The sequence below is a fragment of the Balaenoptera musculus genome, chromosome 13 (assembly GCF_009873245.2).
Source record: "Balaenoptera musculus isolate JJ_BM4_2016_0621 chromosome 13, mBalMus1.pri.v3, whole genome shotgun sequence".
NCBI lineage: Eukaryota > Metazoa > Chordata > Mammalia > Artiodactyla > Balaenopteridae > Balaenoptera > Balaenoptera musculus.
This window is the reverse complement of record NC_045797.1, coordinates 9250590-9277033: the sequence shown is the minus strand read 5'-3', so window position 1 is coordinate 9277033 and position 26444 is coordinate 9250590. Positions and strand designations below refer to the sequence as shown.

General features: G+C 58.2%; 1 protein-coding gene and 1 long non-coding RNA gene across 6 annotated transcripts; one reads left to right on the top strand and one right to left on the bottom strand.

The window, feature by feature from the left end:
* Positions 1-970: 970 nt before the first annotated feature.
* FAM178B (family with sequence similarity 178 member B) lies at positions 971-24819 on the bottom strand. 5 transcript variants are annotated; one of them, XM_036872400.1, is made up of 5 exons: positions 24733-24819; positions 16863-16988; positions 3178-3255; positions 2706-2858; positions 971-1352 (listed from the first exon to the last, which is right to left on the bottom strand). In XM_036872400.1, the coding sequence occupies exons 2-5, from the start codon at positions 16956-16958 to the stop codon at positions 1320-1322; spliced, it is 360 nt and encodes a 119-aa protein (XP_036728295.1). In that variant the 5' UTR covers positions 16959-16988; positions 24733-24819; the 3' UTR covers positions 971-1319. The 5 variants fall into 5 exon arrangements, with proteins under 5 accessions (XP_036728295.1, XP_036728294.1, XP_036728293.1 ...); XM_036872399.1 differs by lacking the exon at positions 24733-24819 and adding an exon at positions 23068-23189; XM_036872398.1 differs by lacking the exon at positions 24733-24819 and adding an exon at positions 22941-22956.
* On the top strand, positions 14795-19512 carry LOC118905685. The gene is made up of 3 exons (XR_005022319.1): positions 14795-15087; positions 16056-16103; positions 18739-19512. It is a non-coding gene; the product is annotated as an uncharacterized LOC118905685 (long non-coding RNA).
* Positions 24820-26444: the final 1625 nt, after the last annotated feature.

Genomic DNA, 26444 nt, shown 5'->3' with positions numbered 1-26444 from the left:
ATTATAGATCTGCCTTGGCTCCCAGCATTCTGGGCACCCAGCGAGAGCCTCCAAAACAGGCCCAGGAAGCGATGGGCTACACTTTGGGGCTGCAAATTGAGGCACTTGGCCTGAAGGTCCTTTATTTTGGGGGAGTTTCCTACTTAACCTGCCTTACCCTGACCCCCGTGGTGTGAAAGAACAAAGGAGAGGGACAAATAAACAGAGAAAGTCACAAGCACCAGCCATGGTGAAGTTCCACTGGCAGATGCTAGGGTTGAGCTGAGGAATGGGCACAGGCCCAGTGGGCAGGGCTCATCCTCTGCTACTTCCTATCTACCTCCTGTGGCCCCTGCAAAACCCCATCCCAACCCAGAAAGGAGGCAGGAGGGGTCAGGGACTAGCAATGGATTCTCAGGGTTGGACGTGGGGACAGAAAGAGAAAGTGATACCCAAAGATCTCCTGGGGGTACCGAAGGCTCACTCACTTCTCAAGGGGAGCAGGTCAAAGATGTCCAGCACCCGTTTAGGGATCAGGGCCCACAAAACTGATCTTGGGTAAGGCAGAGGGAAAACAAAAAGTATTGGGAACTATCTTTCGGCACTGCTCCCCATGCCCAACTCCTAAGTCTGGGAGTTGATTTCAGAGCTCAACGATAAACTGAATTAAGTGTAATTACAGCCCTGAGCTACCATCTCACTCCGTGGATCTTCCCCAGTGGCAGCGGGGTGTGGGGAGTGGTCCCAGACCGGTCCAAACAAACGTTCCCCATCCCTGCTCTCTGGGTGTCTGACAGCTCTCAGGCCACAGCCAGAACTGCCCCTCCCTGAAGGTTTACAAACAGCCCTCAGCTGCAGGGGGTGGGGCGGGGCACATGACTGCCTGGGGTGAGAATTCTGCAAAGTGTAAGCGAGAAGTCAGGAAACTGGACGCTGAGCACGGGCCCTCAGTAAGGGACTGAAGGAACTCTCGTAACCAATGATGCTGAAATGAGACTTTAGCGTGCACAAAGAACCCTCACATTAGGGACACACAGAGAGGGGAAGGAGGGTGGGGAGGATGGTGGCCGGAGGACCCAGGAGGCCCAGGGAAACCAGAGCTTTGGAGACAAAGGTCTTGGGGAGAGGAGACGGTGGGGAAGGGAAGGAGAGCTGAGAGGTGAGCCAGGCAGTGAGAGGCAGGACGCTTGCCTGGAGGGGCTCAGGGCAGCGGGGGAGGCAGGTGCTTGCTTCAGCTGGCTGGTCCTCCCCTGGCCTCCATTCTTCACGCCTCCAGTTACCTGGGCCATGTTCACTTCCTGCCAGAGCCAGGAGCACTGGGCCACCCCTGCCCCGCTCCATTAGATGTCTTCCCAGGGGCTGAAGTACCGGGTCTGTGGCAAAGAGAAAAGCAGGGTGTGACGGTCTGGGCCCAGGTAGGGCCCACCGATGTGATGCTCCCTGGCGCTCCAGCATCCCTTGAATTTCCACTAAGGCCTCCTCCGTGCCAGGTGCTGAGCCACAAGGCTCCTGGGGCTCCCAGGCCAGGTGAGGACGTGGCAGGTCCACAGGCCACTCAACCACAGCTCTGCCTTGGTTCTCTCTACTCCCCGTTCACAGGCCCAGGGCGGTGTGAGAGGAAGGTGGGACCTGCCCCCCCCCGGCTCGGCCAGGCCACGAACCACTTTTCCTTCTTTTCATGACAAACACACTGCTTCTCACCAGAGACCAGTGTGATCTAGTTCCTTAGGGGTTGAGGGTGAGGTCTGCTCTCCAGCTTTCTCAGAGACTTGTGAAATCTGAGACCCAAGCCACAGCCTGTGGCTGATGTGTCAGCCCCAAGTCAGAGGTTACGGGGGAAGGACAAGCAGAGGGGAGTCAGAGGAAAGGCAAGTTGGGAGCCCGGGAGCACTGGGAGGGGGGTTGGAGAAAGAGTTTTTACGAGACCCAGCTCATCTGCATCCAGGGCTGGGGGCGAGGGGGTGGGAGGGCTGCTTGTTGGAGGAACGGACAGAGGCCAGAAGGGAGGCTGCCAGAGCAGGGGCTGGACTGTGCCAAAGTGTGCAGCCTTGCGAGTCAGGCTGGTTCTGCGCCCTGGTTCGGATATTTGCACGCCCCGGCCTGCATGATGGGGCAAGCTATTTAACCTCTCAGTGACTCTGGCTAGCTTGTTCATCTGTAAAATGGGATCATAACAATACCTGCCTCATGGAGGTTATGTGGATTCACGTAGAAGAGGGTCTTTATTCAATAAACATTAGCTATGAATATTTATGACCCAGGGAGTCTGAGGGAGTCAGGAGCGTGAGGGCTGTTGCTACAAAAACTGGAGGGACCAGGGCAGCCTGGGCGCGTTCCCCCCAGCAGAGTGGGAGGCCAGCCTCAGGCCCACAGGACAACTGGGCAGAGGGTGGACAGCTGGTGCCTCTGCTGCCCCTTCCTGGCACAGCTCACGACAGACTGGCCCTGTGGCCCAGGCTCTTCCCTCTCCGGGGTGAAGTTTTTCTTTGCCTTCACCCCGGAGTCGGCTGCTCTGTGCCTCCCTCACCGCACTCCCACACGGGGCCTCTGACTCTCGGTAAGAATGGCGATGGCCCACCGAGGACGCGTCTCCCCGCACTGCCCTCTGCCCCCATCTTCCAGCCAGGACCCGGCAGCTGCAGAGGGGGCGGACACACTGAGGGCTCCGGTCAGCCGCCTGACCACTTCCCTCCCCTCCCAAGCCTGGGGGCTGGTGTGGGCACCACCTGGGGCTGGCAGTGGGCCAGCAGCTCCTGCCAGCGGATGTAGGTCTGGGCAGCCAGGTCCTTGAGTTTGGTCTGGTGCATGTCCTGGGGGCTCTCCCGGATGTGAGTGCTGATGTGGCGGTCCAACTGCATGCACAGCAGCTGCAGCTCTCCCTGCAGAGGCCGTGGGGGGAGGGGGGAGGGCGGGGCACAGGCCCGGCAGCCACAGTCGGGGAGGGGAGCACAAAAACGGAGAAAGAGGAGGACGGATCTGAGTGACTGCTCAGAAGTCAGGCAGGAAAGGGAGGGGAGGCACGGGGTAACTGGGGGCATGGGTCAGTATCCCTTGGGAAGGCCTGGTGGGACGCTGGGAGGAGGACGAGGCCGGCTCCCCTAGGCCTGCTTCTTTCTCAGCCTCCCACTCCTTTCAGTTCCTGGCAGCGGGCTGGGCTCCTCCCCCAGCGGCCCCAGCCCAGCCTCTTGGGAGACTCACCCATTGGTCTGGAGTAATGTCCTGGCAGCTGACCACCAGCCCAGCCAGCGTCAGGAGGCTGTGGCACAGGTAGCAGACCTGGGGAGAGACAGGCTTCCCTGACTGCAGCTCCGGCCCAGCCCTGGGCTCCCTGCGACAGTGTCTGGGGAGGTGTCTTCAAGGAGGGAGGGCCCCGCTCCCTCAGAGCTCTGCCCCTGAGGAATGACCGTGCTCCCTCCCCTCAGAAAAAGAAGAAATCCCTGCCACCCAGAAATCCACACTGTCACCCAGCCCCGTCCTGGGGCTCCAGAGGAGAAAGCCCGTGGGCAAGAGGGGCCTGTCCACTCTGAGCTCTGCCTGGTGCCTGTGGTCCCCGAGGTCTCTGCTCTGCTCCCTGAGGCACCCACGCCTGTGCGCACTGTGACCAGATGCCACTGTCCACTATATGCGTACACGGGTCCCCCATGGGTGCCCAGCTCAGCCCCGGGGGGACACCCCTGCACAGACAGATGTGCAGCTCAGCCCAGACACTCCCACCGTGCTGACCGGAGGAGGCTGGCGAGGGGAGGGGGGCAAAGGGCAGGAGGTCTGGTTGAGCATTTGCCCACCTTACCCACCTACTCATACCCTCGCTCTTGCCCCCTGGACACCAAGGGGGTGAAAACAGGACGAAGGCCGATTCTATGTGATCAGAGGCTAAGTTTGATCCCGGGGTGCCCTTGGACTCTGTTGGTGCCCATTCATTTATGAGACATTCACCTGCTGTGCAGAGAAAACGAAGTACGGGGAGCACCCACCCCAAAGACAGGCGAGGCTCCTGCTGTGAAGACAGCCTGCTCCTGGCACTCAGTGGGCATACCCCTCCCCCACTCCCCCAAAATGCCTGCTGCTTTGTCCCCTCCAGACCCCTCCTAAGATAGGAAGGGTGGCAGGAAGCACCCCACCATCATGCCTGTGGCAGATAACCAGCCCTGAGGCTGAGCTGGGAGGGGAGAGGCAGGCTCTAGAGATGGCCAGCAGGGCTCCAGTTTGGTGATAATGGGGTTGGAGCTCAGAGCCAGCCAAGGCTCCCCTGTCCCCCCACTTCCCCTGCCCTTATCATCCTCCCCCTTTAGAGCACCTGGTGGTGCCCCAGAAACGGTCACAGCCTCTTTGCACAGACCCAGCAGCCTCCTTAGGGCAGAAACTAGAACCGTTTTTGAGGGCATCAGACACTCTGGAGTGTAGTCTTCTCCAGCTCAAACACCACGTGCAAGATCCCGAGGCCACAGGCCACCGGCCCCCCTCCTCCAGCGGCACCTGCCCTGCCCAGGAGCCAGCCTGTTCTTCAGCACAGCAGCTGAGGCCCGCAGGTGGCTGATCCCACAGGCTGGCTGGGTTGGGCGGCACGGCACCTGGCAGTGGGGAAAAGCAGGGGGTCCACTGGGTGTGCCTCCAGGCGGCACTGCCCCAGGCTGGGGAAGATCCAGCCTCTGTGAGCAGGGTCCACCGCTGGGTTCCCCTTCCCCAGCCTAGCCTTGCCCTCGGGAGGCCCACTGCTTTCGGAACTCCTGAACTCTGCAGTCGTGGCAAACGGCTCTTTCCCGCCGTCCCAACCCCCTAAGGCAGGCTCAAGCCTGTGTGCTAGACACTGTACCGTAACTAAGACACAGCCACACACACTCAGACGTCAGAGGGGAAAAGATGCTTCAGGAAGGCAATCATTTGGTTACTGACACTGAACACCGAATCTCAGCTTTCCCGTGGACCAGGAGGACAAAGGGTCCTTCTGGCTCTTCTGGGGAGGCGGGGAGCGGTGGTGGTGTGCAGCTGAGAGGGCTTCAGGGAGGAAGTGACTAAACCAGGTCTCAAAGGAGCTGTAGGATTTGAGGTGAAGGTGGCCCTGTGCGGGTGGGGCACAGCCAAGATTACACCACCAGACAGACCCCGGGCTGATGGCAAGAAACAGAGGCAGGACTCCCTGAGGGACTGACCGCCGCTGGGGCACCAGCTGGGCTGCAGCGGGGGAAGAGGGGCGCCCTGGGGACTGGGCTGGCAGCAGAGGGACCAGACAGCGGGCAGTGGCGGCCACTCAACGCTGCTCTGGAGCAGGGAGCCTGGGCTGTGGAGGACAGACTGGGGGCACTTGGGGGAAGCAGGGGATAGAACCCGTTGGGATGGAATCCACCGAAGTGAAAACGCGGCTCTCAGAAGGATTACACTTCCTCCTTCATCTTTTTTTTGTCTTTAAGATTATTTCTTTACAATGTGTGTACTTTACTCATATAATCAGAATATAATGAAAAAAGGTTTAGTTAATTTTAAACAAGACAATGCCAATGATAAACGACTGAGCCCAGGTGGGTCTGGGGTAGGTGTGGGGCAGGGGAGAGGGACGTGACCTTGGGAAGCACCCTCTTCGAGAGAGGGGCATTGAGCAAGCTGATGGTGAGAGGTGGCAGAAGCCAAAGAAAATATCCAAGGGCGATGGAGCCGTTGGGTGGCGGCCGGGAGGGGGGCCTGTCTGCGGGGTGGGTGTGAAAGCCTGGGAGGGCTGCGGCAGAGGGGAGAGAAGGACCTTTCACCTGTAAACATTCCCCCAACCGAAGGGGGCGTGGAGGCGCTGGGCCGTGGGCTCAGGTGGAGGCCCTGGCCAGGCCCCCAGCCCCCTGATCCCCCCTCCCCTGCAGAATGTGTCTTCCTGGCAGGGAGGCGTGGTGAGGGTGGGCCTGGGATCTGAGGAGCGCCCTGGAGGAAAGCCTGTGCAGTGGGGATTTACTGAGAGAAAAGAGCGGCTACGTGTGTACGGGTTTCACAACTTCATTCTTAATGCCGATTCCCATAACTGAATCTGGAGGGAAAATCCCCGGAAAACTATTCTGAATACGGGTTTTTTTGGGGGGTGGGGGGAGAATAGCAAGAAGGAAGAGGTAGTTCTGAAGAAGAGCCCTGTTAACCACATTGTATAAGCCGATCGTCCAAAGGGTGGGTGCGGGTCCGGGGGAACCATGCCCACTACCTGGAAGGAGGGCTGGGAGCATTCTCCCCGCTTTGGGGAAAAGGGCTTCGTTATCAGCAGAGTCGCCCAGACCATTCCTCCCCGCCGTCTCTGCCCTGAGGAGAGGATGAGGAGAGGTGAGAGAGGGTCCTTCGGCTCTCATCCAGACAAAGGGACAGACTGTGGCGCCGGGGACACGCCAGGCTTCTCCTGCACCTCAACCTTCCTCTCCCAGGCCCTGTTTCTGTGAAGGTCAGAGAAGCAAAACATGAGCAGAAACTGGGGCTCTAGCAGGCTGGGGGAGGCTGAACCTGGGTCTCCTTCCTCTGGAAACTTCCTCCGGTGGGCTGGGCAGGGGCTGGCCCAGGAGCCCGGCAGGGGCGGACGGGAGGCAGGGTAGGACGCTCAGTCAACAGCCAGGTGTGAGAGCTGCGTTTCCTGCTCCAGTTGTGCTGTGACCAGTTCCTGAACTCAGCAAGCCCGTTCCTGTCCTGCTGGCACCACAGAAACGTGGGGCTCTGTCTTCTCTTTCAAGATACTGGAAAGGGAGGCTGGGCAGAGGCCAGGCATCGGCGGGGCCAGTGCAAGGTGGCCCTTCCTCCTGTCTGAGGCCCCTTCCAAGTCCCTACGGGCGGGCGGGGGTATGTATGTGTGTAGGGGAGGGTGCCGGGTGCCTTCAGGGTTAATGAGCAGTGCAGGGGCACACCTTGAGTGGGGGCTATATCCATCCAAGCTTGGGCATCTTGTCTGTAGAACGGGTCCTCCCCAGCTCAGGTCACCCAGCACCTCCCGACTGGGGCGTGAGTGGAGGCTGGGAAGCCCCCAAGGGAAATGGGGCCAGGAAACCTCAGTCAACGACTTGGGGAGAGGCAGAGTCTGAGGCATGGGACGTGCCCGAACCCAATGCCGACAGGAAAGGACGGTCCCCTCCCGCTGCTGCCAGCGGGGCCTGCAGCTCCATCTTCCGGGTCTCTCCCTGGAGTCTGGCAGGCAGACTTTTCTGAGAAGTTCTGTGCAGGATGCCTCCCTCCTGGCTCTAGAGCCTGGAGGCGGGGCCCCGTCCTCTCCCTGGGGAAGGATGACAAGGCAGAGAGATAAGGGACAGCCCACTGGGCTTGTCACCCACGAAGGGGCCAGGGGAGGGGAAGGCCAGTGTCTCCTTTTCTGGTCCAGCTAGTTCTGACCCGGGAACCGCCAGCCAAGTCTTGGTGTGCTGAGCTTTCGTCATGAGACGAAAGGGAAAAAGGGTGGACGGTTCCCAGGAACTTCATCCTTTAGAAAAATTCCCCTCTAGCTAATGCCAAGGGAGCTGGCTGTGGGTTATTTACGCTAAGAAAGGGCAGAGGGGGGGAGGGAGAGGATCTCCCAGGAAGCCACTCGCTCTGGCCAGAACATAATAGTTTCTCCCACCTCAGGTCCGACCAAGAGTGCAGGCTCACCCGAGGCAACCCTTCGAACCCAGCCCTGGAGGCTGCCAGCCCGGTGGGGGGCGGGGGGGGTGCAAGGGAGGCGGCTGATGGCAGATCTTGCTCTTGGCTGCAGGGTCCTGGGGGAGCAGGTCCAGCCAGGCTCTGGGGCAGCTGCTGTGGGGCATGGGGGGTGGGTGGGGGGAGAACTAAGGCTGACCCAGGAACACCTGCTGGGGAGGACACACTGACTCAAAGGACACAGCCTTCCAGCCAGGCTGCGGGGGCCCAGGGGCTCACACTGCAGATGTCGCCGGCTCCCGCGCACCAAGCTGGCCCACGAGGCCAACTGCTGGCCGGTTCCTTGCCCGGGATGCCAGGACCCCAGAGCAGCCTCCCTTGGTCTCACCTCTCCAGGCTCACGGGCTCTGGGGTTGTGGGGGGGGGGGCTGTCCTGGGGGACCTGCGTTCAGCCACAGCCTGGCTGGGCGGCTCTCAGCCCCGTTTGGAAGGCCTGGAGGTCCAGGAGGAGAATTCTGCCATAGGTCCTGTCATTGCCACGTGTGGGTCTGCTCAGGGGTTCTGTTCCCTCAGAGACACTTTGCTGCAAGCACATGCACTGAAGGTCAGTTCTAGAAGTCTGGGAAAGAGTGAAGCCGTGCTGGTCTGCCTTGGGCCATTTCAAACCCAAGGCTAGAGCTGGACCCTGATGAATTCTTTTCCTTCCTTCCTTCTTTCCTTCCTTCCTTCCTTTCTTTCTCCTTTTACCAAATTAAACCCTATAGCACTACTGCACAGTGCCCTGACCCAGCGGGTTCCCACAGAGGTCCTGCTGACCTTCCCTTTCAGTAGATGTGGAAACTAAGCCTGGAGAAGTCCCCTGACTGCATGACCATCTCCACTAAGTGTTAGGCCTGATGCAAACGTCTAAACGGGCTCCCTTAAGCTGAACAAGCTGTGCGTGTGTGTGTGTGTGTGTGTGTGTGTGTGCGCGTGCGCGCGTATTCCCTAAAGGGGATTTAACCCTGGAGAGAGATCAAGGCCCTTCTGCATTGCACAGCCAGGGCCCAAGGGCCTGCTAGAGGCAGGACAGGGAGAGGCTGAGGCTCCCCCCTGGGGAGGAGACTCGGGGCAGTAGGTCTGAGCCCCAGGGCATGGTCTAGGTACTCCATCACACACCGGCTGGGCAAATAACCACAAAAATAGTCAGTCATGAGTAATCCTGAGGTGGGGCTACCTGCAGGCCCCAGGCCAAGAGCCTCAGACTGGTGACAGACTGAAGCTCGTCTGGCTACTGTGTCCACCAGAGCTCAGGATGAGAGGGGATGCGTTTTTCTAGGCGAACCCTGTCTGGACCTGTCCTGGAGTGTGACACCTGCCACCATCTCTAGGATGCTATTTCTTCCTAACTTCTTCCGCCCCACAAGTTAACTGCATGATTTATTCCCCTTGCCCAGGCTGCTCCTGCTCCAAGGTTACACTCTCTGACCTTGGCTTGGGCAAGCACCAAAGCAGCAAGCAGAGGGCTGTGCCCACAGGAAAGCTGAGTATGGAAGTGACTGACTAGGACAGGTCATCCGTCATAAGTCCTAGAGAGAAGGAAATGACAAGGACACATGACCGACATCACTAGGAAATGACATGGTGACATGGCACCTCTTCCTAGCCCAGGTCCGTGGAAGCACAGGGCACAGAGGCCAGAGAACAGACGTCACAGGCAGGACTTGCCAGACTCACCCCGGGGGCTTGCAAGGCCAGACACTCAGTTCTGTACATGAAAGTGCCTGTTTAGGCGTGGGGGTGGGTGGGGCCCTGGACATGGAGCAGGATGAGGCCAACAGGCTGACGGGAGACAGGCTGGCAGCATCTGGACAGGACCAGGACTTCCGGCTCAGCTGCTGCGAACGGCCACTGCCTAGAAAGTTTGTCTCAAGGCCCCAGCGGGGCGGAGAGATGGGATATCTCTGCTGAGGCTACTAGAGGGCCTCGGGGCCCAGCATGGGTCCCCCTCCACAGGTACCTCAGAAGATGAGCCCCTCACCTGCTCTTCTAGCTGCCCAGAGGAAGGGGGTTCAGAGACCTGAGACCCTGAACTCACTTGAAAGGGACAGAGGTATTCTTTTTTTAAGCTCTATCCTGAACTTGGAGTTGGACCTTGAGCAGCCCTGGCCCCTGCTCTTGGTAGTGAGGGTGGGGAGGGAACTAGGAGGCCGTGGCACAGCGGGGCCAGGTGGGGAAGAGATGCAGCTGAGACAAAAGCAGGAAGGCTGAGGGCTTTTTGTTCCTGTGGACCTGCTGCAGGGGGTTATCTCAGCGCATCTGCCCCCCTCCTATGTCTGCGGGTGGGAGGAACCGAGGGGCTACAGGCAAACCCCTGCTGGAGTGCTCCCACCCAGCCCACCCTTCCTTTCTGGCTTCCTGCTGGCCATGGGGCGGCGGCGGGGGGGGGGGGGTTTGACAGGCGGGGATTGGCTGGCCCTTCCTGCTCCTCCAGCTGGGACTAGAGACCCTGACCCCAGGGGGATCTGGAACGGAAACCCAGCTCTGCCTGCTGCCCAGAGAGGACGACATTCTCGGTGCCTGTGTTTGAGAATCTACGCCTGGGTGTGCACGTGTACATCAGTACGCGGATTCCAGTGCCGGAGGGAGCCCCTGAAACCAGCCAGGGTGTTGGCAGGGGCTGGAGAGGCCCCACGGAGTGGTGGCTTCCTCAAAAGCCATGTCCTCAAAAGCAATGGCTTCCGCCCTACTCTTTCTTATCTTTCTCACTCTCTGTATTGTCTCCTGGCGTGTTGGCACGGCCAGCGCCTGGGAAGCACTGCCCTCCTAATACTTCCCGTGGGTGTTAGAGAACAAGGCCTCTGCCCACGGCTGAAGACCAAAGGGATGCCACGGACACTAAGGCTTCCTGGTGCCCAGGATCCTGCCCCCTCCTTTGTCGAGTCCCAGCCTCCCGTCCCCTACACCCAGGCCAAGGTGCCGCACGGTGGGGACTTCAGCCCGGACTCCAGGGAAAGATGTGTGACCTGGGCTGGCCAATCACTTCATGCCTGGCTATGTGATTAGCTTAGAGGTGAGCACATGACCCAAGCCAGGCCAATGAGACTCAACTCTGGGACTCTGTTAGGATCCAGGACAGAAGCTCTTTCTTTCCCCCTGGCTAGGGTTGCAGAGGGAAGGAAATAAGCCCGGGGTGTCTCAGAAGCAGCGGGAAAGCTGCCTGGGAACGCACCAAAGGGCAGAGCCTAGAGATGCAGAGGGCAACACTGAGGTTTCACGACACTGCTCAGCCCTGGTCCAGCTGAGCCTGATGAGCTGTCCCAGGACCTCCTGGGACGTGTGTTTGTGTTTCTGTCACTACAGGGTCCCGGCAAAGACAGGGTGAGAAGGGACAGGACAGGCGGCGAGCAGAAGAGTAGCTGAGAGGGCCGTGGTCTGCCTGGCAACTGCTCCTCCAGGCTGAGGACAGCTAGTGAGGGGTCTCACACACCCCTCCTGCTCCCCGCTCAGGTGCGTGATAGTGGGAGCTGAGCCCAAGCTGCTCAGACAGGGCTCTTAGAAGGCACTGCTGAACTCCCTGGTGGTCCAGTGGTTGCGACTCGGCCCTCTTACTGCTGGGGCCCAGGCTCGATCCCTGGTCGGGAAACTAAGATCCCGCAAGCGGGCACTGCTCCTCCGCCCACACTCCTGAGGCTGCTGCGTGGGGCTGGGTGCAGGGGAGAGGGGAGAAGCGTCCCTCACCAGACTGTACCTGCTCAGGGCAGGCATTTTAATGGAAGCATGTGGTTGAGATAGGCCCTGGACCCAACCCTCAAAGGCGACTCTGTTCAGGTGTGTGAAGCAATGTGTGGACAAGCCACTGGCTGCGTGAACAGACTGTAATGACCACCGGAATCCAAGGACAGGAGAGACAGGCCAGGCATCGCCAGGAAGGAGGACCAGCAGGAGCAAAGACATGGGCCTGAGAACGGAGGGTTTCTGGGAAAGACACCCATTGCCTGGAATCAAATGGAGTGGTCTGATGCACAGGAGAAAAACCGCATGGATGAAGTAGGGCCAGCTGACAAAGGCTCTGGATGGGGGGGTTTGACTATGATGTGACAGGCACTCAGGTTCGCTTATTCCTACGAAGGAATGGGAGAAAGACGATCACGAGTTGTCCAGAAGGACTTGAAGGATGGAGAGACAGAGGTAGGGGGGTCTTAGGGCAGAAGCAGGTGAGTCACCCGCATGGGGCAAGGATGGTGCCTACGGGAGGGACCCTTGAAGGGTCCTTAGGAGGACTGAGCCTGGGGTGGGGCAGGGCAGAGAGCAGGCCAGAGCTGCCGAGGACTCGAGCTGGCTGGGCTTCAACAACAGCTGCCTGCAGAATCTAAGCCTCTCCTCCCCAGCTCAACAACATCACTTTAAGCCCTGCTCATACACCTGCAAAGAAGCCAGAATTCCTAGGAGTCAGTCAAAGCTGGCCTGGGCCCCCCGCCCCATGTGCCTTCAGACGCTCAGAGGTACCCACTATGAAGGGGCTCAGCGGCCACTCAGGTGGCTGTGATGTGTATCTGGGGTACGGATCTCCCCTTAGGGTCAGCTACCCAGAGGTCACCTCCCCAGAGGTCACCTCTTTGAAGTTTATTTCCAAAGATGCCAGCTGTTCCTCATTTTGGAGGAAGTGAGGAGGAACCCAACACAGACTAGCCAGGGGAGGAACTCAGGAGTCCTGAATAGCCATTGTCCATTCTTCAAAACCAGTCTGTTTTCTCCCAGTCCTCCTCATCTTGGCCTGACCAAGGTCCCCAGCCCTGTGGGCGTGGCTCTCCCTAAGGTGTAGGGCAAGGGGCAGGCAGTTCAGGGGAGAAGGCAGAGAGTGGAGGGAGAGGGAGGGGTTCCTGCTCCATCTGTCCTTCTAGGTGACACGAGGGCCAGGAGCCTGTGCCCCAGCCAAGCCTGAGGGAGTCCACGTCCCCCTGCTGGTGTCGAGTGCCAGCGGGAGAGTGCAGGGAGCAGAGGCGGGTGCAGAGAGCCGGAGGGCAGCCCCAAACTCCCCAGCCACACCCAGTCACGTAAGGCAGCTCTTGGCAGGGTCACCCGACACAGGGACAGGCCAGCGCAGGAGTAAAAGCAGTAAAACTTGTTTGTCAACTCTGTTAACACATGGGGACACCATAAAGATATACAGGAGATGCACACAACACACACACACACACACACACACACACACACACGCACGCACAAGACACGTGCACACACACATGCGCGGCAGTCCCGTGCCCTCTGCAGAAGATGTGCAGAGACGCCAGGCGTGAGTTCAAAGGAATCTGTGAGGCCGGGCGGGGTTTACCCGGAGCATCAGCCAAGCCCAGAGCACACCCCGCCCCTTCCCTGTTCACACATGCACTTCTCCTATAAACAAGCCTCACGAGCACAGAGACGGGAGCACAGGCCACGTGCGTGGCGAGGCGTGTGCATGGTGAGGAAGCTGATGGGAGCCCCTTGCAGCTGCCAGGCTCAGTCTGGGTGGGGTGGCTTCTTGCGGCTGGGCCCTGGGGGGACAGGGCCCATCACAGATGCAGGACCCTCAGTGGGTCCCGGGCCATCTGTCCCGTGAGGACACTGTCGGGCTGTGAGGAGGGTGTGCCCAAGAGGCAGAGGAGGAGACAGAACCGGCTGGTGCCTCAGGGCAGCCCCAGTGCTGGGACGTCCCCCTCCGTGACCTTAAGTTTTCTTTCCACACAATGAGAGATGGTTAACTTCCTCAAAGTTCCCAAATTTAACCAAACTGGGGGAAAAGTTCCACCCTACCATAAAGATCCTGGTTCTACAGACCTTCCAAATCCCTAGGGGAAATACAGAACCAAAAATTCCTTCCCTGTAGCATCCATGTGGCAGAAGGCCAGGGAGAAGTCAGGAAGGGCAAGGAAGGGTGGTCAACAGGAACGTTACACGCGGCGGAGGTTTAACAAGACCACAGCGTCAGTCATCTCGATAAAAATGAGTTAAGTCTGGGCAAATATGGTTTAGGCAAGTCAGCTAAAAGAAAACAGAAAGCCCCCAGGACACCCCTGGTTCTGGGCTGTACGGCTGAGCTCGTCGCTTTGAGGAGACAGTGGAAAACAGAGTCCAGTTACACGATGTTTGCCCAGAGGCCGAAAGGACAGCCTCACACACACACGGAAGCCTGGGAAGGAGCTGGCCTCTTGCAGAATTGGTACCCATGGGCCAGAGGGAAGCACCTGGAGGCCAGCTCTCAGAGTACACGCCTGCATTAAGACAAACTCTCCCACCTCTCTCAAACAGCAGCCCCAGACCCCCAGGCATCACTCTGACCTCAATGCTCCTTCTCCTCTGGGAGAACCCCTCGCAAACCAGGCAAGCACAGGGCTGCCAAAAATCACCCAGGGGCTGAGCAACTTCTTTATCCAAAAGCACTTTAAAATGCTCAAAGTACTCTAATCATCCCATTCAGAAGCAAGATTCCTATTTTCCACACAAGCTCTGCCCTGATTTGCTAGGACACTTTGTGACTCTGAGCTAGGACAGAACTCGCACCCCCCAGCCCCCTCCCACCTCCCATCCCACACCCACTCCCTGCAGTGTTGCAGAAGGAGCAAGTTGCTTCTTTTGTTGAACTTGGTGGTTAGCTTTCTCAGGCAGGAATCTCACTAGCTTAAAATTACAAACAATGGCTGTGATTGGTTCACTCATAAGCAGGTGACACTTCTGAAGTCAAGGGCCTCCAACAGGAGAAGCCCAGGCCATCAACTCTTGTAGCCTTAATGAAACAAGGACATTAAGAGACAAGGGGGCCTATACACAGAGGCTGGTCTGAGGGCATCCAGAGGGAGGGCGCTTTCCAGCAGAGGGGTGGGAGGGCCAGAATGGGCTGGAAGGAGAGAGTTCAGAGCGGGAGAATTACAATTGCATTCATTCATTTGTGCCCTCGTTCAACCATCTAGCGCCCAACACAGCACGCGATGCTGAGACACCAGCTGTGCCCACAGTCTAGCTGGGGAGACAGACAAGTCGATGGACAACTGCAAAGCCATGGGATCAGTGAGGAGAGAGAGTCACACCCTGGGCACGGAGCACCCAGCCTCCGGGGAAGGCAGGACCAGGGTGGGAAGAAGGCTGGGAGCTTCCCGGGGGAAGGAGGAGCCTGGGCCAAGGCCCCAGGCAGAGACAGGAGGAGGGGTGGGGGAGGGAGTGGAGGCTGGCAGAAGTGTTTATCTGCAGAGCTGGAGGAGGACTGCGACCCAGCAGTCTTGGCAGGAAATCTCCCAGACAGGAGTGAGGGGCCTGGGGGCGGGGCCCAGCAGGGCTGCCCCAAGGGATAGGGTCCAGCAGGGCTGCCCCAAACGCTGGGAAAGGCCTGTCCCCATTTCCTCCAGGCTGGGTCGCCTCAGGCCAACCTCACTCCGGCCTTAATTTCCCCGCTGCACTCCAAGCAGAAAGAAGGCAGAGACTGCGAGCTCTAGGGATAAAAGGCTCGGCCAGCCCAGACCACCACCACCCCCTGTAAAACAGGGCAGATGACGCCGCTGCTCTTTTTGGCTGGTGAGTAGCCCGATCGTCTCTGAAGATGAAACACGCCTTGGCCCTAATGAGGAGTCAGTGGGTTCCGCGGGGAGTGGGGCTGGGCTGCGGGAGTCCAGTCGTCTGCCCCACCCGGCCCCTCCCGGTCTGGACAGTTCGCGGCCCAGGGGGATATAGGATGCTCCACATTGCCGTGCAGACTGCTGCCCGTGTGCCCGCACCAGCCCCACCCCTCCCCGTCCCTTCTCTGCTCTTGGCTACCTCAGGCCAGCATCAATCCCAGTGGGCTCGAGCAGCAGCAAAGGCATCTAAGAGCTGCCTGGGCCTCACTTGCCTCTTTTGCTGCCCTGGACCAGCACCCGGCCAAGACACGCCGGCCCCTCGTGTTTCCAGGCCAAATGGGTCATTTCCAATATGCAGCCGACCGGGGTTGACACTTCACAGCCTCCTTTACATGCATGAGAACAGTCCTCACATATAAAAGGATACCCTCAGCCCGCTTCCTCCCCTCTCTCCCCAGCCTGTTGAAGGCACATGTGCTACCAGACTGTGAGGCGAGGTCCAGGGGTGGCCCCAGGGGCCTGGAGGGCAGCTCTTCCTTGGCCAGACCAGACACAAGTGTCCTCTTTTCTCTCTTGCCCCTCCCCTTCTTCTTCTCTCTTTTTCCCTTCCCCCAGCCCAGACCTGGGGCCTGCCCACCTGTGTCCTGCTCAGACAGACCACCCCCAGGGGCTGACCCCACCTCTGTTCCAGAGCCCCCGGAACACCCAGACTTAGCCTCCGTAACGAGCTCCAGTTTCACGGGAAATAGCCGGCAAAGGGGAACAGGGCCCGGGGACAGCTCACGTAAACTCACTGACATTAGGCACAACTGAGAGATAACCTTTGCTGCGAGTTCCAGGAGACGAGCGTACACCTGGGGGTTATCATATCTTCTTAACAGTTCATTTGTATTCATTAAGTAATTAATTCACTTATCTGATTTGCAGAATGATGCCCAAAGGCTGGCCTTCTGGATGTCAACATCCAACCCCTGGGTGAGCTTTTGGAACTACCGCCTTCCTAAATTAGCAAGATGCCTATCTGCATCCTTCATCCCTGAGTCCCCAGGGATGGGGGAGCTCACTGAGCGCTACCCCCCAACTCCCCAGGGAGCCAGGCTTGGGACTCCCAGGCTGAAGCCCCTACACCGCCACCCCTGCTTGACATTCACCCCAGGGGCCACAGGCCTGACCATTCCAAGCCCCACAACCGGCAGGCTCTGGGGTACCTTGTTGCCCCTGACTCCCGCCAAAGCATAGCTTTCAGGAAAGCTGGGCGACGTCTGGAAAGTCAATTAGGAAGAACTGGGGGAAGGCCAAGGACTCGGCCTCAGTGAGGACCACAGGGAATAGGAACAGGGAGCTGGACCCAGCTCCACTCGCAGCAAACAAGGGGCCTCTTGCATCTGAACATTCCCTGTGCTTCTCCTTTAGGGCACTCCCTTCCCACGCCACTCCCCTCGCCAGCACTTCATCTCCTGCATCCTCTCTCTAACGCAGCTGACAAAGCCACGCCAGGCCGCAAAGGACACAGCGAAACTCACAGCCTGCACGCCCGTGCCCACTGCGCCTCCATGAGGGGCACAGGCTCTGTGGAGACGGGCGGGAGTAGCTGGCTGGGCTCTGCTCCGAGGCCCCGGGCTTTCAGGACTGGCAGCCTTAAAGGCCCCCAGGCTGTGCCCTGTGGACAGCCCAGGCTTCCCTGCTACCCTGGGGTGGCGCCTTGGAGGAGGTGGGCAGGGGCTGGGTGCTCACCTTGTAGTCTAGCTGGGCACTGGCCTTTGGCTGCTGCTCCTGGCCGGGCGGCATGGTCTCAGGGCCCAGGTACTGCCCCAGGGTTGATGGCCTCATGAGGCTCAGGAGATGGCTGAGCGAGGACAGCTGGGGAGAGAAGGGGGGCCATAACTCACGAGTGCTTGGGGCACTTTGGGGACGCATGGCCGGGACACCCCGGCTGGCAGGCATGGGTCAGAGCCTAGGCTCTGGAGCCAGACCATTGGCTCCACGACCTGGGGGCACCTTTTCCCTTGGGAGCCGTGTGGCCTCTCGGAGCCTGTCCCCATCTGTGAAATGGAGACAAACACACCCTTTCTTCCCGGGAGAAGAGGCTCTCACGCTCACAGGGCATGCATCCTTTAGACAAGTGAACGAGGAGGACTCAACCCACATCCCGGGACTGAGCAGACACTCAGGGCTTAGAAGAACCAAGACCAGAAGAGGGTCTCCTCTGCCACCGGACAAGACCTTCCCACCCTGAGCTGCTGCTCAGGCCCGCTGGTCCTCTCTTGTCATTTAACTTGTTACCACGGGCGTTTTCAACACTCCTGAAAGAAGAGAGGTTGAGAACTACCTGCATACCCATCTGTGTGAACGTGAATGATGACTGCACTCATCACCCCCAGGCCCCCTCCGCCTTTTTTCCTTCCAGAGAATTTCAAAGCAAATCCAAACACCGTATCATTTTACCCACAAAGAGCTTCAAACAGAAAAGGATAAGGAGTTTTTCCCCAACATAATCACATCATTCTCTTGCCCAACAAAATTACCAAGAATTCCTTACACGATCAAACACCTGTGTTCACTTTTCTCTGATTGTCTCAAAAATGTCCTCATGCAGTTATTTTGTTGGAATGGGATTCCCCGCGAGGTGCACACATTGCCCTTTGGTTAATGTATTATATCACTCAATCTGCTAGCTGCCCTACCCCCCATCTCTGAACAAATGGGGGCACATGGCCTGCCTAAGTCCAGGTGTCTGCATCCAGCCACTCCTTCCCACCCAGCCCCTGCACCTGGTTTGGGCAGCCTCGGCTGAGCCCCAGCAAGGACCACCAGCTGCCCCAGAGCTAACTCACGGCCGGGGGTCAGTCTCTGAGCCCTGGGCCCCTCTGAGGCCACCTGTAACCCTGGGGAGGGAGGATGCAGAAGGAAAGAGCTGGGCCAGGGGAGTTCACAGAGGCACCATGTCTTTAGATGTAGCAGGTGGAGGCTGGCCCAAAGGGCGAGGGCTAAGCCTCTGGGCCAGCTCCCTGCCCGAGCCCAGCCCTGCCTGGCACACCTGGCTTCTTCCCCCTGACTCGCCCGCAGACACCTGCTCAGCGCCTCCGCCAGCCACAGGCTTAGAAAGCCCACAAGAGCAGCTGGGCTGAGTGAGGGCTAGGAGTTAGGCCCGGGGCCTCGGCTCCTGGAAGGGGGCCAGGGCTTCTTGGCCTAGCGTCTGATCGCAGAGAGGGAGGGCAGGAGGCAGGGAGAGAGAGGGGGGAAGGTTCTGGGCGAAGAGAGGCACCATCTGGAGCGTCACCAAAACCAGAGCTGTGCTGCCTCGCTCAGTCAGGCCTTCCAAGTCTGGTGATAGTTTCCAAAACAGCCCCGCCTGCTCCGGGCTCACAGCTGTGCAAGCACAGGAGCGGGCTCTGCAGCCCACGCCCCCAGAAGCAGCCCTTGGGCAGGCAGCCCCGCCCCAGCTGGGACCCTCCCTGCCAGGAGCCCTGGGCGGGCCGGGCTGGGCCGGGGAGCACACAGCAGCGGCTGGCTGCTCCCACGGTTTTCCTCTCCCTCCGTGAAAACAGCTTCGCTCTGCTCAGCACAGCAAGCTGCTGCCTTCTGATTGCTTTTTCTCTTTTGTTCCCAGCTCTGGCAGCCGCAGTCATCCCCTCCCCGGGAGACACACCCTTCTCCGCGGTCAGGACTTATTTGGGCTGCGTGGGTCCCAGCAGGGCCAGGCTCTGACCAGCATGCCTCCCCACTTTACCCCCACCGCTGGGAGCCGTCTCTGCAAACACTCAGCCTGTTAGGACAGACATCCCCAGGCAAGAAGCAAATGATCACCCAAAAAGGCAGGCCTCCGCTGGCCTTGTCGGTTTGTCCGGCAAGAGGCGGCAGACAGTTCCAGCGAGGCAACTGTCCACACAGCGGTCCCTCCTGTGCTCAGACCCCGGCAGCTGCTTCTATTGGCCCAGCGGAGAAGGCCAGCATCTTAAATGTCTGCGAGGCCCCGGGTGGCCCCTGTTGTTCCCTGGAGCCTGTGCCCTGCCTGGGCCTTCTGACCGGACACTGCACAGCTGCCCCCTCCGCCTTCCAGCCTTCCTCCGGGCCCACCTTCCCAGTGAGGCGCCCACCCATCTACCCAGCAGCAAGCACCTGCTCTTGCTAATCCCCTTCCCTGCACGACTTTTGTTTCCCAAGCACTTATCACCTTCTGACATGCTATGTCATTTTCTTGTTTGTTATGTTTATTATTATCTGTTCCCTGCCCCTCACTAGAACGTAAGCTCCGTGAGGGCAGTTTTGGTCACTGCAGAGCCTTGCACAGCACGTGGCACATGGCACAGCTGCGCCCCCTTATCCGAAGTTTCACTTTCCACGGTTTCAGATACCCGTGGTCGACCGAGATCCGAAAACATGAAGTGGAAAACTCCAGAAATAAACAGTTTGTAAGTTTTCAATCGCGCGCGCCCTTCTGAGTAGCGTGATGAAATCTCGCGCAGTCCTGCTCCGTTCCTCCCTGGCTGTGAACGTCCCTGTGCCCAGCGGATCCTACCCCGTTAGTCACCTGGTGGTCGTCTCAGTTACCAGATTGACTGGCGCAGTACTGCAGTGCTTGTGTTCTTGCGCTCAAGTGACCCTTATTTTACTTAATAAAGGTCCCAACGCACAAGGGCAGTGATGCTGGCCAATTCAGATGTGCCAAAGAGAAGGCTTAAAGCGCTTCCTGTAAGTGACAAGGTGAGAGTTCTTGACTTTAGAAGGAAGGGAGAAAAATCATGTGCTGAGGTTGCTAAGATCTACAGTGAGAACAAATCTCCTATCCGTGAAATTGTGAAGAAGGAAAAAGAAACCCATGCTGGTTTTTGCTACTGCATCTCAAAATGTAAAAGTTATGGTCACAGTGCGTGATAAGGGCTTAGTTATGATGAAAAAGGCATCAAATTTATACAATAAGATATTCTGACGGGGAGAGACCACACTCACATAGCTTTTATTGCAGTATATTGTTATAATTGTTCTATTTCATTATTAGTTATTGTTATTAATTTTTTACTGTGCCTAATTTATAAATTAAACTTTATCATTGGTAGGTATGTATAGGAAAAAAACATGGCATATATAGGTTTCAGTACTATCCACCATTTCAGGCACCCACTAGATATCTTGCACTGTATCCCCCGCGGATAGCAGGGACTACTGTATATGCTTAATAAGCATTTGTTAAATGAACAAATGAATGAATGGCAGGTCAGGTCTGCAGCTGGCCTTTCCATAGTAGATGCAAGACTTTGCCTCCCTTGATTCTGGCCATTCGAAGCCCGTGTTTTCCAAACTCCAAACTGGAAGGCATGGCTTGACAAAGCAGGCTTGCTGTGTTGTAAGAGGTGGCCTGGGATAAGAAACGAACTCCCGATTTCTCGCCAAACCTGTTACACCTGTGTCTCGCCTGTCTCGGTAAAGGGCTTCTCCATCCTGCCAGCTGCATAGGTCTTGGAGGCCTCCTCGCCTCCTTTCTCTCCCATTCCGCATCCCGCTGGCTGTACTTGGGAAATACACCTAGAATCTCACCACTGCTCGCCACCTGCGTGCGCCGCCATCTCCCCAGGCCAAACCACCATCAGCTGTTGCCAGGATTACTGCAATTGCTTCCTTCCACCCGCAACAGTCTAGTCTCAACACAGCAGCCAGTGTAATTGTAAAAAATTTTATAAATCAGATTATGTCCCTCCTCTTATCAAAACCTTCCAGTGGCTCTCCACTTTGGCATGAAAGTCAAGCCCCCACCTGAGTTCCCACTTACCTCTCTGACCTCAACTCCTCCTACTCCACCCTCAGCCCTCTGCTTCAGCCACACCGGCCTCTCCTTTTGCCTCCAACCTAAGAGGCCTTTGCCTGCCCCAGTGCCTTTGCACTGGCTGTTCCCTCTGCCCGGAATGCTTTTCCCCAAGAAACCTGCGTGACTCCTTTAGGTCAGTGCTCAAATGTCCCCTTCTCTGTTCACCCCTATAAAACAGCATCCCCCCAACACTCCCCCTCCTCTTTATCTGGCATTATTTTTCTCCATAGCACTTATCACCATCTGGAATGCCAAAGATTTACTTCTCTCTTGGTGCCTGTGTCTGTCTCCCGCTGAGTTTCATGAGGGAAGGAGACTGAATGCTGTTCAGGGCTGTATCTTCAGTGCCCTGAGCTGTGTCTGGAGCACACTGGTGCCTGGGGCCAAAACTCTGCTGTTTCTGGGATATTCCCATGATTCGCAGGAACAACAGGAAGGAAGCAGTTTGACCCTGAGACTCTCCTGGAAGATGCAAGCCGTGGGGTTGTTGCATCCCGACCACCTACAGAAGTCCTGTCCCTCAAATTCAGTTCTTCAGCACCTGCTCCTGCTCCTGGGGCCTCAGGCTGCAGCCCGAGATGGAGAACCAAGCAATCCAGGCATCGGGGACTCCTCCTGCCGAGCGGTGCCCTGAGAACCCCCTGCCTGGACACTCACCCCAGATCCTCTCCTTCTACGAGCCAATTCTCAACCACTGAAGTCCCCTTCACGGTGAATCAATTGCTAAGGTTTATCAAGCACTTATGCATGGATGAAGGAAGGGTCGGCCCTTGTCCTCCTATCTGCCAGCCAGGACCAAAGCTCAAGGGACCAGCCGGGCACCTCAGGTGAAGCAGCACGTGTGGTCCAGGCTGTCACCACAGCAGGATCCAAGGAAGGGGCTGGAGAAGCAGAGACGGCACACTGCAGGGGTCCCAGGCACGGATTCTGCAGTCAGGGCACCTGGGTTTGAATCCTGGCTCCACGGCTTTCCCACTGAGTGACCCTGAGAAGTCTCCTAACCATGCCTGCCTCCGTTTCCCCATCTGTACCGCACCGGGGCTCAGCCGTGCTCTGCAGCACCTTAGAGCCACCACTTCGGTTGGGATGTAATGGGTGGAAAGGAAGAAGTGCCCCAGGCACAAAGCCACGTGCAGAGGGTGGCTGGGCTGGCCCGCGAGGAGGGCCCAGGCAGCCCTGGCAGCCACGTGGTCGAGGAGGAGTGGGGAAAGTGGGGCGTGGGGGCTTGACGTGGGCGGCTGCAGGGCCAAGGTGGCCCTCTGAAGGCGTGTCTCCTAAGGAGCCGCCTGGCAGGCCTGACTGGAAAGGGGAGCGCCTGCAGCCCAGAGACCTGGCAGGAGGCCGTGCAGCAGACGCGGGCTTGCAGTGGGGACGGGGAAGCACATCAGGAGGACAGCGGGCAGGCCCGAGCCGCCCGTCTGCCCCTCGAGCCGCCGCGGGTCTGGCGCAGCTTTGCCTGGGCCGCTCGGTCCGCCTGCCGCCCCGCTCCTTTCTGCGGCACGAGCACTGACGCACCCTTCGAGACCTGGCTCAGGACGGCTCTGGAAGCCATTTCGCTGCCCCCGGGCAGAGTCAGTCACCGGGCCTTCGGCCTGCCTCGCTCACACCCTCTCCTCCGAGGTCGTCTCCTGGTGCAGAGCCTGGCACACAGGAGGCGCTTGGCTGGGGTCTCACGAACGCACGTCGGGCACGCGGGCAGGTGGGTGACAGGTGTGGTGGGACAGCCCTGGAGCTGGGACCCACAGGGGCAGGGCTGGACTCGCCCCAGACAGGCTGGGAGCTCCCAGGCCAGCTCTCCCTGGGGGAGGCATCCCCCCGGCCCTCCTCCCCCACCAGCCCCGCTCACTCGCCTCCCCTCCAGGTCCCCGCCAGGCCAGACCACCCAGCTCTTCCCCCGTGCCACTCCCCTCGCCACTCTCTGGCCCTCATCACGCTCCCCGCACTCTCCCCTGCGTAGGCTCTGGCTAATAAAAAACAAATCAAAACAAAACCCCAAGCCTTGAACTGACCCTCATGCTCGAGCCAGCCTGTGTTTTCCTGATCGCTGCCAAGTGCTGCCGGACGGACGGTGGCTACTCCCACCCACCACGTGCAGCCAGTCCTGCCTTTCCTGATCTCAACACTCTGGCCTCTCACCTCCGCTCTGCTGACACGTGTTTGGTTCTCCAAGGAGCTCGGTGGCCGCACTCGGGTCAACGCCAAAGCCTCTCTACCAGGCTGCCCCACCCCCCGCCGGAGCCTCCTGGGATCACTCTGTCTTGTCCTCGCCGCTGCATCTCTGCCTGCCCCGCCCCTGTTTGGCTCCTCTGTTCTCTTTCTCGCAGAGATGTTCTGTCATCAGGCTCTCACCTTTGTGAAGTGACCCCTGAGCAGGCCACCCTCCCCTCCTGCCCTCCCAAGGTCTCTGCCTGGGGAACCTTCCTTTGCACACCCGGGAACTCAGCCTCGGGTTCCTTCAGCCCACACGTGTGTGCTGAGGTCGTGTGTGTGTCAGGTACTGTGCTAGGAGCTGACGGGCAGTGGTGAGCAGGAACCGTTTGGTCCCTGTACTCAAGGAGCTGCGGATGCTGTGTGTGTGTGTGTGTGTGTGTGTGTGTGTACACAGACCCTGAACAAAGAAAAAATATCAGGAGGTGAGCACCACAAATACTTTCAAAGAGTGTGATGGTGCCAGGGCACCTTTTGGATTGGGTGGTCAGCAAACGCCTCCTGCAGAAGGTGACACTTCAGCCGGAACTGGGCTGAGAAGACGCTCACGCCGTCCTAAGTCTTGGGGAAAGCATGGAAGGCAGAGGGGCAGCCGGGGCAAAGCCAGGCCGGGCCTGCTTGGATGAGCCAAGCCAAGCGGTCACCTTTCTGAGCTCCCGCCCTGCGATCGTGGCCCCTTAGACTCAGCCATATATGGTCCACCCGCCCCAGGAGGGTCCAGAACATTCTCTCAGCACTCTGGCCGCGGGCTTGCCTGGTGCACCTCCAGTGACTAGAGACGCAGCCTTTCGCCGGGACTGCCTTGCCTGTCTCGTGCTGCAAGCCGGCTCAGCTGCACCCGGCAGCTCTTCTGGGGTTCCAGGGAGGCCCTTGGGGTGGGGGGAGGCCGGTGAGAGCATTCTCAACCCCTCTGCCACCCACCCTTGGGCTGGCTGTGACCCATGCTGCGCCCAGGGCCCCTGAACTACTGCTCTCTGAGCTGCAAGGAGGTTGCAGTCGGAGCTTTTTGGAGAGCAGAGGGCAGAGGAAAGAAGGCACTTCCTCCCCTGCTGCCCCAAGAATGCCTGACATGGGGCAGAAGGGTCACTGGGAGCGAGCAGGGTTAAGTTAGTAGTGTTCATTTTCACCTTTATTGTTTTTCCACCTATAAAAAGTTATATAAGCAGGGGCTGGGGAAGAGGGAATGGGAGTTAGTGTTCAGCGGGTGCAGAGTTTCTGTCTGGGAGGATGAAAAAGTTCTGGAGGTAGATGGTGGCAGTGGTTGCGCAAGACTGTGGAACTGCACACTTCAAAACGGTTAGAACTCTGCCCTTAGAATTGTTAAGATGGTAAAAAAAAGTTAAAATGGTAACTTTTATGTTATGTATATTTTACCACAATTTTTGAAAAAGTAATACCTGCTCCCAGCTGACTGCTCTATCCTCAGTGCCGAGCACATAGTAGGCATGCAAAAAGTAACCGTCGAATGCAAGAATGTGAGCAGAAAATTCCACTCACCTTGACTCCGCTGGCCCTGAGGCTCCCAACCTTTGGGAAAAAGCAGCGGGAGGAGCCGGCCGGGCTTCCCCAGCGGATGCTGAGGCAGAGACTCACCTGGGCCTTCTCTTGCCAGAGAGGGAGCGTCCTCTTGCTGGTCCAGCAGCCGGGCAATGATCACGAGGCTGAGCTGGCGTCGAAGCTGCCTGTGAGAGAAGGGGCGAGAGAGACTGAGGGGATGTACCACCCTGGGCCGGGGCGGGGGGATTGAAGTCCCCAGGGTGGGCGCAGGAGGGGCAGACACACACCGAGATGTGAACAGGGGAGAGCCACGTGGGGAACTTTGGCTTTCTCCTTTGGTTTATAGCATTTATTATTTATTTTAGAGTAATAAAACATGCAAGATGGGAAAGTTTAAAATAAGCAAAAGAAAAAATCATTTTTTAAAAAAAGTGGTGAGGCTTCCCTGGTGGCGCAGTGGTTGAGAATCTGCCTGCCAATGCAAGGGACACGGGTTCGAGCCCTGGTCTGGGAAGATCCCACATGCCGCGGAGCAACTGGGCCCGCGTGCCACAACTACTGAGCCTGCGCGTCTGGAGCCTGTGCTCCGCAACAAGAGAGGCCGTGATAGTGAGAGGCCCGCGCACTGCGATGAAGAGTGGCCCCCACTTGCCGCAACTAGAGAAAGCCCTCGCACAGAAACGAAGACCCAACACAGCCAAAAATAAATTAATTAATTAAAAAAAAAAGTGGTAACTTCAGAGGCTAGCGTAGTAGTATTTATCGTCTTACTTTTTCCTCTATATATTTGTGCTACACAGAGATAGGGACTGTTCAACCTCTTTTGCACAGACCGTCGCCTTTTCCTTCCTTTGCAGCATTATGATCTTTCAGCCATGTAGGGTGGTGGAAGGCGGGTGACCGGGGCTTGGTGAGGCCAAGTTTTGTTGTTTTTTTTTTTTCAGCCAGCATCCCGTGACTTTCCTTTGGAGAAACCCTCACCCACCACACCCGGCCCAAATCCCAGCTCCCAGGGTGGGCACGTGAGCCAGGCCTGGCCCATCAGTCCCTGTGTTTGAGCCACTGAGAGGTGGCCTCGGGGTCTTGGCTGGAGCTACCAGTAGAGCGTGTGCCTTTCCAGCAGGACCACTGATCAGGTGGGAGGTGACCCCCCTGTCGCTGGTGGCCATCCTGCCTCTTTGTGGGGCAGCCTGGAGGATGAAGCAAGCAGAGGTAGAGCCCTGACAACACCCAGAGCCCGCCCTGCCTGAAGCCTCCGGCCCCCGGACCCGTGCGGTCAGTGGGTTGGTCGGCTCAGCCGATAAAGTCCCTTTGGCTTCTTCAGTCAGTCTGAGCTGGGCTCCTAAGTCTAGCACCAAACAGTCCTAACTGATTCACTCAGGATGGAGCTGGTGTCTCCACTCTTCAGGAGTGAAGACCTCTATTGGGGATTTCAGACGCTAATGTTTGGGCTCTGATTTTCATGGGTCCTTGAGGGGCTGGAGTGAGTAAAAGAAGAGAGGAGGGAAGTAGAGACTAGAGGACAGGGCTAGGGGTGGCAGTGGCCAGGAGAGGCTGGAGAGGGGCGATGGGAGAAGGGGTGGAGGGTTACACCTTCCTCGAGGCTTCACACACTTTTGCCCCCGTGGACAGCAGAAGGCAGCCCCTGGCATGGACTCAGATGTGGCCCACAGTCCCGATTTCCCGCGGAAAGCCAGCACCAGGGGAAGCTAAGGAGAGGTCCTGAAGCCGGCGGAAACTGAAGGAACACGAAGGAAAACACGTGGGCTGGAAGCGGCTCCGTAGAGGAGAAATGCCCTCTGGTAACA

Bases quoted from the DNA above. Each gene is read 5' to 3' on its own strand.
- FAM178B (XM_036872398.1), bottom strand. The intron at 3,256-16,862 runs GTGAGCACCCAG...GTCTCTCCCCAG, and splicing joins GTGCCCAGCTAGACTACAAG to GTCTGCTACCTGTGCCACAG. The intron at 2,859-3,177 runs GTGAGTCTCCCA...CGGCCTCTGCAG, and splicing joins ACATTACTCCAGACCAATGG to GGAGAGCTGCAGCTGCTGTG.